This window comes from Gossypium arboreum, chromosome 8 (genome assembly GCF_025698485.1).
Source record: "Gossypium arboreum isolate Shixiya-1 chromosome 8, ASM2569848v2, whole genome shotgun sequence".
Lineage (NCBI taxonomy): Eukaryota > Viridiplantae > Streptophyta > Magnoliopsida > Malvales > Malvaceae > Gossypium > Gossypium arboreum.
In genome coordinates this window covers 33,645,940-33,659,563 of record NC_069077.1, presented here as the reverse complement: position 1 = coordinate 33,659,563, position 13,624 = coordinate 33,645,940, and the positions used below count along the sequence as shown (strand labels likewise).

The window sequence follows — 13,624 nt, the reverse complement described above, 5'->3', positions numbered from 1 at the left end:
TTACCCTTATTTTAAACAAAGATCCTTAAGCTCTTTTCCACTTATAGCTCATTCGATGTATTAGTATATACTTGCGACATACATTAACCTATATTCTTCCGCAACAATTTATTTATGCCATTGGCACCTTTCGTTGTGCTAATCACTTTTTACCATCAAACAAAAAAACATGGTCCAATTATTGCACATTGCTAAAACAAGCATTCAAGAATTGAAGGAAAAAAAATATTTGTATATATAATGTATATTTTACATTAAAAGAGTAATTAAACTGGCTAACCATCAATTCCCGCTAGGAAATAACGGTCCCAAACTTTGTCAATTATTCTTAAAACTATAAGTAACAAATGGCAGTGTTTGCAACAAACGTGAAAAACCATAAAAAAATAACACATAAAACGGGGGCAGACATTCATAAAATCCAAAAGGGTTGTAAGACTGCCAACTCAGTAATGTCACACCTATGCCTGCAATTTGTGTTAGATATATCAGCAATAGAAGATAGGAGAAAGTGAAGAAGCCTAAAAGGGCACAATGTGAAACTTCAGGTTTAACTATATAATTAGAGTTATCTGCATCAACTTACCTTGTTTGCAATGTTGTTTGAGAGCCAGTCCAGCCCCTCGTACAGTCCTTCACCGGAGGTAGCGCATGTGCTCTGGATATACCTGCAACATGTATTATATAGAAGGTGAAATACAGATCCACATATACAGAGGGCCAGGCACATGAATGGTGGAGGAGATATTTCTTCATCTTACCAATGGCGCTGGCGGAGTGAATGAAGGCCAAGCTTGTCAGTAATCTCAGCAGCATTCATAGCATTTGGAAGATCTTGCTTGTTTGCGAATACTAGCAGCACAGCATCCCTCAGCTCATCCTGGCAATGCACATAAAATAAAATATTGTTAGATTTCACCACGAAATTGTGTCCATAGTGCAACTGCAACCATTTCAGAACATGCTCATTGGAAACAGTGAGCCAGGATAAAGGAAGCTTAATTGACCTCATTCAACATCCTGTGCAACTCATCTCTAGCTTCAACCACACGATCACGATCGTTGCTATCAACCACAAAAATAAGTCCTTGGGTGTTTTGGAAGTAGTGTCTCCACAATGGTCGGATCTATATAGAAAATCGAAGCAAATAAGCAAATTGAATAGTTGAGACAAATAAAAACCATAAAATCTTTTTCTATATTCTAAAAGATGCAACAAGATCAAAGATATACTCAAAACATAAGGTCCAACTTTGACCAGTAACCATCAAATCTTGCATATACCTAATGGAAACCAGGCACTTCTTCTCTCTTTCCATGGAACTAAATGTTCAGGCTGAGTTACATGGCCTCATAGTATCAGATACACGTGTCCAACATGGGCATTAAAAATTAAAAAAAAATTAACACATATTTGAAGGATCATATCATTTTGGAATACGTGTCGCACAGAGGAGCTGGGAATAAGCACTTAATGGAAAAAATCTGGATAACATAGCATCCCGGATATCAAGATGCTTAATATCTTACAGAATATATGAAAGCCAGAACAATCCCATCCATAACCTTTCCGTTTCACATGCAAGAGCTAAGAATTTACCGGAAGAACATAATAAAAGACACCCTCAATTTTCATTCCATGCAACCTTACAGTTAATGGTAACAATGTTCGAATAGAAACTGAATCTAGTTACCTTGTCCTGGCCACCAACATCCCAAACAGTAAAGCTGATGTTCTTGTATTCAACGGTCTCAACATTGAAACCTACAATATTACAACATATCATAATTCTCCATATCCTCCTTGAAACAAAACTTATTTGAACAACAAAAACTAAACTTTTTTTAGTTAAAAAGAGACTTACCGATGGTGGGAATGGTAGTGACAATCTCTCCCAACTTAAGCTTGTAAAGAATGGTAGTTTTACCAGCAGCATCAAGCCCAACCATGAGTATACGCATCTCCTTCTTGGCGAAAAGCCGGCTAAATAGCTTTGTGAAAGACAGCCCCATTTTTCACGTCTGTCAACCAACAAAACACCAAAATCCACCACATATCAGTTTCCAGAACCATCAATTTAATTTGAAAGAAAAATAAATAGCATTTATTCAAGATCAAAGAAGAACCAAATCCAATGGTAAAAATTCAAAACAAGAACATAATATCGTTGGTTCGAATTGAATCCAGATCAACACAACCTAAATCCAATCAATTACGACATAAATTCAAATCGAAAAATCCAGATCGGAACAAATTAACGAACTCACGAGGCTTCCAAGACACAGATCAGATAAAACTATGCAAGGAATTTAAAAATTCAATAGATCGAAGACAATTTATAAAACAAGATTGAAGTCAAAATTTAAAAGGAAAAAGGCAGATCGAGAGAGAGATAAGCTAAATTAGAGCAAAATAAAGTTACAAATAAAAATCTTTATTGGTTCTGAGAGGAGAGAGAGGCTTACCTGAGAGAAACGCGGGCTATAATTAAGCGGAATCGAACGAAGGAGAGAAGCCAAGATCTACTCTTCTCTCTCTCTCTCTCTTTTCTCTCAAAATCAAAGGAACTGTCGTCCAGCGTTTCAAACAGACCTTCGGGAATTCACAGATCCAAAATCAAAATATGATTGTAGTTTCACGGAATTCTTTTCGGTCTAATTTCATTAAACATCCTCGACCTCTAATCTAAATTTTAAATTGATCTCAAACTTCAAATCGTTTCGATTGATTCCTCGTAGTAAAAGAATAAGGTTATTTTATTAACTGGTCATTAGCTTGGACTTTAAATGTCATTTAAAATATATAGTGTGTATCTATTACATGAACAGATTGGATATAATATGTTAAAAAAATAATTGTCCTAAATTTTATTCACAATAGTACTATTTTTAACATATCAAATTTAAGTTATCAATATAATAAGCTTTTACATATTTATAATTTGATATATATTTTAAATATGCTTCAAAGTAAAACCAAATTGATATTTAATGCTCGTACTTTATAAACTCAACTAAATCATTTTAGAATTTAAAGACCAATTTAAAATGTTAAATATAATTGAAGTACTTTTGATGAAATTAATCCTATATTTTCAAAAAGTTGTAACTTTTAGTTAGCTTCCTCCCTTTTGACAATGCTTCTTTTTTATTGAAAAGAGAATAAGCATAAATTACATTGGCACTTGTCATAATGTTCCTATACAATTAGCATATTGTAACAACAAACAAGTAACATCTTGAGGAGGATCAGTCAACATGTTCATACCAAGCTGTCAATCTATCTACTAAGCGATTACTTTCCCGATAAACATGCACCACACGGATGTCCCAATCTCAGTGAAGCATACCCTTGATTGACCATACCATTATATTATAAGATGCATCAACTACTTCGTTTTTCACTATGTGAACAGTAGCCAGACTATCTATTTCGATTAATACCTTTCGCAACCCCATATCCTAAGTACAACACAACTTGTCATTGAGGTTGTGTATGGATTACAGGCAACTTAACCAACTTACCATCAAAGAAAAATACTCCATCCCTGTTATTGAGGAGCTACTTAATGAATTGGGGCAAGCTATCTACTTCTCTAAGCTAGATTTGAAGTCTGGCTACCACTAGATCTATATGTGGGATAAGACATACACAAAACAACTTTCAAAACTCACAAGGGCCAGTATGAGTTCTTGGTCATACCATTTAACCTAACTAATGGTCTCTTGAGCTTCCAAGAATTGATAAATGTTGTCTTTAAAAGGCTCCATAAGAAGTCAGTATTGGTGTTTTTTGATGACATTTTAGTTTACTTCACTAGCTAGTTTGAGCATATGGCACATTTTAAAGAGGTTCTGCAACTCTTAATGGACAACAAACTGTTTGCCGAGAAGAGTAAGTGCATCTTTGGCACTACTCAGATTGAGTACTTAAGCCATATCATTTCTAAGGGCTTAGTGGCCATGGATGCTACAAAAATAGAAGGGGTTTTCAATTGGCCTACACCTAAATCTGTTAAGGATTTCAAGTACAAGAGGTTCATAAGACACTATGGACTTATGGCCAAACCTTGACTACATTTTTTAAGGAAGATGTACAGTAGAAATGGATTGATACAGCTCAGAAAGCTTTTCAAGAACTCAAGCAAGCAACTTTCCAAGCACCAGTGTTAGCCTTACCTAACTTCTAGGTTGAGATTTGAATTGATACAGATGTATGTGGCTAGGGTTTGGGGACAGCCTTGTAGTAGAAAGGGAAGCCAATAACCTTTTTCAGTAAAGGGTTAAGGGTAAAAGATCAGGCTCTTTCAATTTATGACAAGAAAATGCTAGCAGTGTAGCTGGCAGTGAAGAAATGGCATCTATACCTAGTTGGGAGGCGTTTCTAGATAAGGACAGATCACTAAAGTTTGATGTTTTTATTTAACAGATAGACTATCACCTCTTGTCAACAGAAATGGGCGGTCAATATATTAGGGTATGACTATGTCATTACCTACAAGAAATGTATTTAGAATATTGTAGTTGATGCCTTGTCAAGAAGGCCTCATTTGTAGGAAGGTCAGTTCTTCCAATATGCAAGTAACATTTCCTGGTCTGACTTCTATTGTTCTTTTGGTTGCTTCTTTTTCCATAAATCGCTTCCGCTCTACAATGAGTTCTTAAGGAATCCTCACTTGAGTAAATGATGACTTAGGCGAGTTTAGACGAACGGATCGCCTAAGGCCGTATGGATTACAAGACAAAAGATCTAGCCCCGTGACAAGTGGAATTAGAGTATTGGTTAGAAGGAACCATTGGAATGTCGAAAGAAGAGTTCAAACAAAGGTGGGTGAAAAAGTTTTTGAGGGAGATGCTGTCAGTTGTTAAGGAATGCATGGGTAAACTTGAGGAATCCATGGAGGATGCAAAAGAGTCAGAGAATGCACTTGGGGAAAGCATTGAGGACTTGAGGGAGCAATCCAGGGACTTTGTGACCATGTGTCTCACTTCCTAAAGGGATAGCCTGCAAGAGTTGCTAGATTCCCAAAGGAAGAAGCTGACGGAGAGAAATGATGCTTTCAAAGCCATCGTGAAGGTTTTGAAGGAGGAAACAATGGCCATGACGATGGATTTAAGCACAAGAATAGAGGAGCTTGAGGGAGAGCTGGCCTTCTACCGAGCAGCCTTAGGGAAAGGAGTGTCAAGTGCAATACTCAGTAACGAGGATGTCCCGAAGCCAAAAGAGTTTGTGGGGATAAGGTCTGCATGCGATGTGGATAATTTCTTGTGGAGGATGGAAAACTATTTCCGTGCCAAAGGCATCGTGGATGATGCGGTTAAGGTAAATACTGCTCCAATGTTTCCTATTGATATTGCGCTTTTATGGTGGCGAGGCACAACCACAGATAAAAGGTAAGGTGAGATTGGGACATGACAAGAGTTCCAATGTGAGTTGAAGGGACAGTTTTACCTAGAATTTGCTGAAGAAGAAGCTCGGGCAAAGTTACAAGGGATAACACAACAGGGTATAGTGGGGGAGTATGTTCAAGAGTTCAAGGAACTTGTAACTCCCCTTACCCGTACCTGAGGTCGGGACAAGGTACAGGGCATTACTGTGCATGAACATGACATTTCCAGGAAAATTTCAGGCTATAAAATTTCGTTCTAAATTAAAACCAATCAATCATATTCATAATGTCTCTATTATGGACCTACGAGCCTCAAGACATACAATAAAAATGGTCCAGGATTAAACCAAGAACTTAAGAAAGTTTTTGGAAAATTTCCTAGGTTAAGCCTCATACGCTCGTGTGGAGGCAATGCACACGCCCGTGTGCTTTGGGACACACTCATGTCCCTTACCCGTGTGGAATTAATTAAATTTATTTCTCATTTCGAACCTAGGGTTCTCACACAGCCGAGCACACGCTCGTGTCCTTGGCCCCTGTCTTTCACACGGATTAGACACACCCGTGTTGTCGCCCATGCCCAAAAACTCGAGCATTTTTTTATGACATCATCATGTGTTTAGGGAAACACGGCCAAGACACATGCCCATGTGCTAGGCCGTTTCCTCACACACGGTTGGGACACACGACTGTGTCTTTACCCGTGTTTTTACTACCATGCATTATGACCTAAAAATTTTAGGTGCAGAGGACACACGGCCATACTACACGCCCATGGGGCTGGCCGTGTAGACCCTTTTGGAGGCTACAAATCTAAGTCAATGGTCACCCTCTATAACCACTCATATTCGTGAACCTCAATGATGTTTATCATAGCCTAAATATGTTCGAGTACTACCATAAATGGTCCATTGCATGTTAACCTCATCTCATCGATTATGTACATGCTAATTTATCCTCTTTGTATTTAGGATTTCCGTCTTATTCAAAAACACATTTAGACTTGACTTATTATTATAACTCATTGTCAATTATGGCCTAACCATACCAAGTGATTTGGCCACATTTCATATGTTTATTTATAATATACCACATTTAATCATAACAAGAACACTTAACCACAACAAGCACCATTAGTAGGTCATAGCCTACATCAAAATGAGCTATGTCTTATGGCCATATACAAAAAGAATAAGTTTAATATTTAAGCCTTTACATAAGCCAACCAATGACACATATCACAAAATAACCAAAACCTATACATGCCATTGAAACAAAATAAAGTATCTATATACCAACACAAGACAAGTTGATAGTATTGACAATGCTCTAATCGTCTTCCAATCTTTACGAGTCCACGAGCTCTATAAAACAGAGAAAAGAGAAGGGGTAAGAATTAACATGTTTAGTAAGTCCGGATAATGGGAAAGTAAACTTACCGATTATTTAGCATGCAACCATATAAGACATTCAGGCCAAACATTCATAGTAAAATTTCCTATCACATGTACTCAACCATCAAGTTAGTCTCATGCCAGTACAATGTAACATCCTTCATAGATGAGCTCATTAATTCAAACATGTTTATTCCCATTTAACATTTTTAATCCCGTCAAATTTCTTGGAATCTCGATGGATATCTCGTTTACCATCAAATCATACAAGTGATCTTTTAAATATGCACTCCCTTGAACCTCACTTTTATGGCGGGATTACCAGTCTAGGCTAAATCCCCCACAACGTAACTCACAGAGTAATGTCAGTATTGCTAGTCCAGGCTAAATGCCCTACAATGACATATACTCCTACGAGTTCAGGTCTGAATTACCAGTCCAGGCTAAATTCAGATCCTATTCGGATTACCCGTCCAAGCTAAATCCTTCAAAGCACACATATTCTTCGAGATGCTGGATCACTATAGGATTACCCGTCCGGGCTAGATCCTTTATACCATTATTTCATTTTCGAGTAATCCATCAAACATCCCTTTTTATTCAACCGAGACATTTCATTATAACATTAATAATTCATGAGTTGTCATACAATAAATATTACTATTATAATTCATACATGTACATACATCTTTAATGTATTTAAAGATAGTTTACATTCGAGTTATACAAACTTACTTAGTAATTGCTTAGGTTTCATATTTCAGTTATTCCGAAACCTTTCGTTTTCCACGATCGATCTCTGGAATCGATTCCTCGAGGTCTATATCAGTAAAAATAAATTATTAATACCTTATGCTATTTATTTCGGACCTAAAATTCACCCCTGGGTAAAATGACCATTTTGCCCCTAACATTTCAAAATTTTACAACTTAGTCCTTAGGCTCGTAAAATGAAATACATGCAATTCCTTAGTTACCCAAGCCCAGTCGAATGTATTATAAACTCATACTAGCCCACATTTTTCTCTATTTCACATTTCTACCATATATTTTGTATCTTTTTCAAAAAGGTCATTTTAGGGGTTTTTCATGAAAATCACCTAGAAAAAATGTTTAATACAGATCTAACTTTCATATTCCCCCATAAATCATCAAAGTACAAACATGTCACACATGGGTCATTTTGCATACATGAACCCTAGCTTAAAATATGGGTAGAAATTGAGAGAACATGTTTCAAGGATCTCAAAAATACAAAGAATATTAAAAACGGGGTAGGAGTCACTTACTATTGAGCTTGGAAAGTGAAGAAACCCTAGCTATAGTGTCCCTTGGAATTTCAATAGCAAGAGGGAGAAGAATGGCTGATTTTTTTTCCTTCATTTCCCATTTTTATTGATTTTATTACCAAATAGCCAAAATGTCCTTCCTTACTAAACTTCCAAAAATTTCCATGCATGCCTATTTTTGTCCAAAAACTTAGAAATTGGGAAAATAACTCTTTAAGACCTTCTAATTAATAATCTAAAGCAATTTCATGCAAATTGCTTCTAAAATCTAACTTTTACAATTTATTTAATTTGTTCCCTAATTTCCAATTAGACACCTTACACTAAGAATTTCTTCATAAAACTTTAACACATGCTTACTTTCATATTCTAGGCTTCATAATAACCATAAAATAAATATTTTGACATCAGATTTGTGGTCCTAAAATTACTATTCCGACTAGACTCAATTTTGGGATGTTACAGAACTCATGCTCCAAGTTTCAGATGTGACCGAGAAAGAAACATTGCTTGCTTTTCAGAATGGATTAAAACTGTAGGTCAGACAGGAGATGGAATAAAGAGGTATTCAAAAGCTGTTGGAAGCTATGACGATAGCGGAATCCGTGGTTAAGCTTGGTCTAGGGAAAGACAAGTTTGGGTCTTCCAAGTCCGAGGAAAGAGGCGTACGTGAAAAGGATCACAAGGAAGACAATGATGATGGCAATGGCAACGGCAACAACGAAAATGGTGGTAATGGAAAACTACGAGTTGGGAGGAAAAAACCCAAAAGGGAAAGGGACAAGCTGAAATGCTTTCTCTGTGATGGTCCACACATGTTGAAAAAATGTCTGAAGAAATTCGCGCTTAAGAAGAAGTCGGTAGGTAAGGCCTTGAGACTTGGTTCGAGCAAGGGGTGTCGAATCCAATGAGGCTAAAAACGAGAAAAAGCTAATGGAGTGCTTCTTGTGTCGTGTTTCGTATAGGTTGTGGAAGTGTCCAAGGAAGTCTATCATCAAAAGAAACGATGGAGTAGACAAGAAGCCCAAGAAGCTTGGTTCGAGCAAGGGAAAAGCTGAAGCCAAGAGGACAAAGAAGAGCAAAAAGAAGTGAGTAAAGGGCTTTTTGTGCCGTGGTCTACATGAGTTGTGAAACTGTCCAAAGTAAGCCGTAGTCAAAGGAAAGGTAACGTCCGAGCTTGGTGAGTCGTCAAAGGGGCTTCCACCCAAGAAAGAGGGGAGTTTGTCATCGAACTTAGAGGAAGAAGTTGTGATGAAAATAGTGAAGCTGGAATTAATGAGGCTCAAGTCGAGTGAATCATCGGAGTTGACCGAGTCATCGACAAGGCTTTCACCTATGGGAAAGGTGGGTGATGCATCAGACTTCAAGGGGAAAGAAGCGATGCAAGTAGGACAGTTGACCCAAGTAAATGCAAAGGTACATTTCGAACACTTTGATAGTGTGTTGCATTCTAACTTGTTAACTTGGCAAGAACATAGGGGCCTTTCCGAAGTTTTTGAGTAAAGTGGCCGGGAGACTATGGGCAAAGAGAAGTTGAGTGTTGTAAATCAAGAGGATTTTGTTCAAGTCAAGTTAGAATGTGGGCAAGATGGTTCGAGCTAAGAAGCAACGTAAGCCAAGGCAGAAGTCTCGAAGGAAGGAGGAAGCTAAGGCATCAAGATGAGACCAAGCGAATTAAGTCAGTGCCATTCGGAAGTCATAACGAGGACGTTATGAGAATGGGTGGGGGAGAATAACACGGGCCATATTTCAAAGCCCGTGACCATCGCACCAAATGCATCCGATGGAGGTCTATTGTTTAGATGGGGATTATTTAGCCCACGAGAATTGGCCCAATTCAAGGAATTGTTGGAGAAGCCTGTCAGATTGAAGCCTAGTTGGCCCGATAACGAAGATATGAAAACTTAGGCTAATTTGGTAACTAATCTTAGAAGATAGAGGGAATCATATCTTGTAAAGATTAGATAGGATTTGATATGGCATATCTTGTAAATCCCTAAAATCAAGGGTTATGGTTAATCTCGTCCGTCAATGTAAATGTATCTTGATCGTTGATTTTAGCGGAGCTCAACTATAACTAGAGAGCCTCCCCCTCATTTGTATTAGAATAATGTATTTGTGCTTAATTGACACTTAGTTTCATTCCAAATACTCCTTAGATGGCAAGGTAGTCTGTAACACCCCTAACCCGTATCCATCGCTGAAATAGGGTTATTGAGTATTACCGTAAAAATATAACTTAAAATTATTCATTTCAAAAACATTTCGTAAATCATATCATAGTCCAATAAAAAACATTCATATTGTCCTTTATTCAATCCCTCGAGGCTTTAGAAACATTTTAAAAATGATTCAGGACTAAATAGAAGACATATGAAACCTTAAGGAAAAACTTAAAAAAATTTAAACTATAAGGGTCACATGGCGATGTGGCCAGGCCGTGTGACTCATACAGTTGAGACACACACCCATGTCTCAGGTCATGTGACTGCTTGACTTGTTACCTTTTGAAACTTACAGGGGACACACGACCGTGTTGTAGGGTCGTGTGTCACACACGACTGAGATACACACCCGTATTTTAGGCCGTATGGATAAGAAATAGGTCAAATTCAAGCCATTTCTTTCACCCAATTCAAATACACACCTACAAGTCATTTGCACACACAATCAAACATTAAAACATACCTAAAACATGCATAATAAGTCCAATTCAAATGACCAAATTTCATTCAACCAATATGCCATATAAGGCACATCAAAAGCAAGCATTCAACTTAACCAAACATATGAATAATTGGTCACCTTGTTACCATTTTAAAACAGACCATAATTGACTTATACCATGTCAATATAACTCGCCATTTGAACTAATATTCTCATGCATCTTAAACACACATATACCTAATTGGTCATTTTTTATATAAACACAATTAACTAAATTTCATATTCAAGCATACCTTAATTAACCATACTGAAAACATGCCAAACTTACCTCTTTGGTTATATAATCATGCATCAACTTAACTATATTAACACCAACCATCAAGATACCATAAGTACATTAACCATAATAATACTTATACATACCAAAAACAACCACTAGATTATTTATACATAAATCCACCTATACATGACATTATAACCTTGATCAAGACATCATAATCTACCAATATAATCACTGGATAGTGTGATAGATCTCCGACGAGCTTCCGATAATCTGTAAAGTAAGAGAAAGACAACTACGTAAGTAATGAATGCTTAATAAGCTCATAGAACATGAAACATAACTTATCACTTCAACACTATAATACATTGATTAAACATGATTCAACGCTAATACTTTAAACTTAGTATAAACCTATTGAACACCATTCAACTCACAATTGAGTATATTTAATAAGATCATATATACTTTTCATATATAACATACTGGGATTTATAAGTCGTAATACATAATCATTAATCTTTTCATAAGATTATAAACCACTCTATTTACATCCCAATTATAAACTTACCGTTTCAATCCTTTTCATAATTTCATGACATAGTTCATTTGAAACACATACCTTACTTTTATTTTTTTATGCCTATTAAACCAAATAAAACAACATCAGATAATTGAAACAATATTGACGGTACTAGCTATCTATATAACACACCAGAACAAAGCCTGCTAGGCTCGAGGCCTGATACAATTACACCAGCACAAAGCTTACTAGGCACATAGCCCAAATATCACCGGCACAAAGCCTGCTAGGCATAAAGCCTGAATATCAACGATACAAAGCCTGCTAGGCACAAAGCCCGAATACCATTGGCACAAAATCTACTAGGCACAAAGCCTGAATATCACCAGCACAAAGCCTGCTAGGCATAATGTAACATCCCATTTTTCAGTAAAATCGGAATAGTACTTTTGGGACTATAAATCTTATCCAAAATATATTTTATTTTTATTTTACCATTTGGCCCATAATATGATATAAATAATGTGTGAAAATTTTGATATAAAAATTTTATCGATTTAGTGCCTAATTACGAGAAGAACTAAATCGCATAAAACGCGAAAATTAAATTCTAGTAGCTATAAGGATTAAATAGCTATGGAATTTAAAGCTTAAGGTCCTTAAATGGTAATGAGACCATTAATAAAGTATGTAGATTTTTATGGTGACTCATCCATGGAATTATATAAAAAGACAAGGGACTAAATTGGAAATACCAAAATACATGATTAATTAAAAGATGAAAAGGAATTATATCATCTTATTTTCATCATATTCAACCTAAAAACACATGGAAACCCTAGGAGAGAGGAAAAAAAGCTTTCAAGGCCTAATTGGGTAAGTTTCCTTGTCCCGTTTTTAGTAATTTTGGTATTTTTTGAACTGGGTAGCTTAATCTCTCTATTTGAGGGATTAATTTGAAAAGTTATGAAGGTATGAAAATGGGTCAAGGATGTATTATGCTGGAAGTTAGAAATTTATGGTAGAAAATGAAAGATTATTGATAGATAAAAAACTTTTGCAAGGTGATTTTTGATGAAAACTTGATTTAGGGACTAAAATGTAAACTTGTAAAATTTGATAAAAAATTCTGAAATTTTATGTAAACATGTGCTGAAAAATTTGTAATGGGGCTTTGGTTAGGCTTGGAACAGGGAGTAAATTGTACAAGTTTCATTTTCCGGGCCAAGGGACAAAATAAGAATTTTTGGAAAAGTTAGGGGCAAAATGGTAATTTTGCTTAGGGCGTAAATTGAGTCTATGAAATGTACGAAATTAATGATTAAATTCATTTATATAGATCCTAAAAACACAAACTCGAGGTTAGATCGAGGAAAGGAAAAGACTTCGGATTAGTAAATTATTACGCGAACAAGTGTCGAGGTAAGTTTGTGTAACTTAACCGAATATGTAATTATGTAAATTGAATGTTGTATTGTATGTAATGTGATTTATGTTAATGTGCCTTGTATGTTATGATAGAAAATTTATACATACATGAAATGATGATAAACGGGTTAAGTCCCGATTGAACATTGAATTCCGATGAATGTATATGCTTTCCTGAAATTAATGAGGTCCTGCATTTATTGCGGACGGGATTTAGCTCAGATGAGTAATCCCAATGACCTTGTGATATAAAGGATTTAGCTCGAATGGGTAATCCTAATACAATACCTCTCGAGTATGCGTTAAGATTAGGGTTTAGCCTGGACTGGTAATCCTAATCAAGCTTTTTAAGCATACGCTATATAAAGGATTTAGCTTGGACTGGTAATCCTGTCATACGACATGTGGCTCGAGAGTATGTTCCTTGGTTAAGTACCTTAAGGGTTACCCTCGATAAGAATTGACGGATTAATGAATCGTACACCTCGAGTGTACTACTTGAGCCTTCATTGGGATTTTAGTGATTCAATGGATATAAAACTCTTAACTTGGCATGAAAATCTTGAGATAAATGATAATGAATTGAAAGAACATTGCTTGATGAGCTCATCTATGTTACTTGATTTATATAAAATGTTGGTGACTAACATTTT

General features: G+C 36.2%; 1 protein-coding gene across 3 annotated transcripts; it reads right to left on the bottom strand.

The window, feature by feature from the left end:
- Positions 1–211: 211 nt before the first annotated feature.
- Positions 212–2,768, bottom strand: LOC108460976 (ADP-ribosylation factor-like). 3 transcript variants are annotated; one of them, XM_017760708.2, is made up of 7 exons: positions 2,467–2,768; positions 1,866–2,022; positions 1,695–1,765; positions 1,008–1,127; positions 762–880; positions 587–668; positions 212–467 (listed from the first exon to the last, which is right to left on the bottom strand). In XM_017760708.2, the coding sequence occupies exons 2-7, from the start codon at positions 2,011–2,013 to the stop codon at positions 462–464; spliced, it is 546 nt and encodes a 181-aa protein (XP_017616197.1). In that variant the 5' UTR covers positions 2,014–2,022; positions 2,467–2,768; the 3' UTR covers positions 212–461. The 3 variants fall into 3 exon arrangements, with proteins under 3 accessions (XP_017616197.1, XP_052888076.1, XP_052888075.1); XM_053032116.1 differs by lacking the exon at positions 2,467–2,768 and adding an exon at positions 2,269–2,418; XM_053032115.1 differs by lacking the exons at positions 212–467; positions 2,467–2,768 and adding an exon at positions 2,269–2,418 and having other exon boundaries at positions 578–668.
- Positions 2,769–13,624: the final 10,856 nt, after the last annotated feature.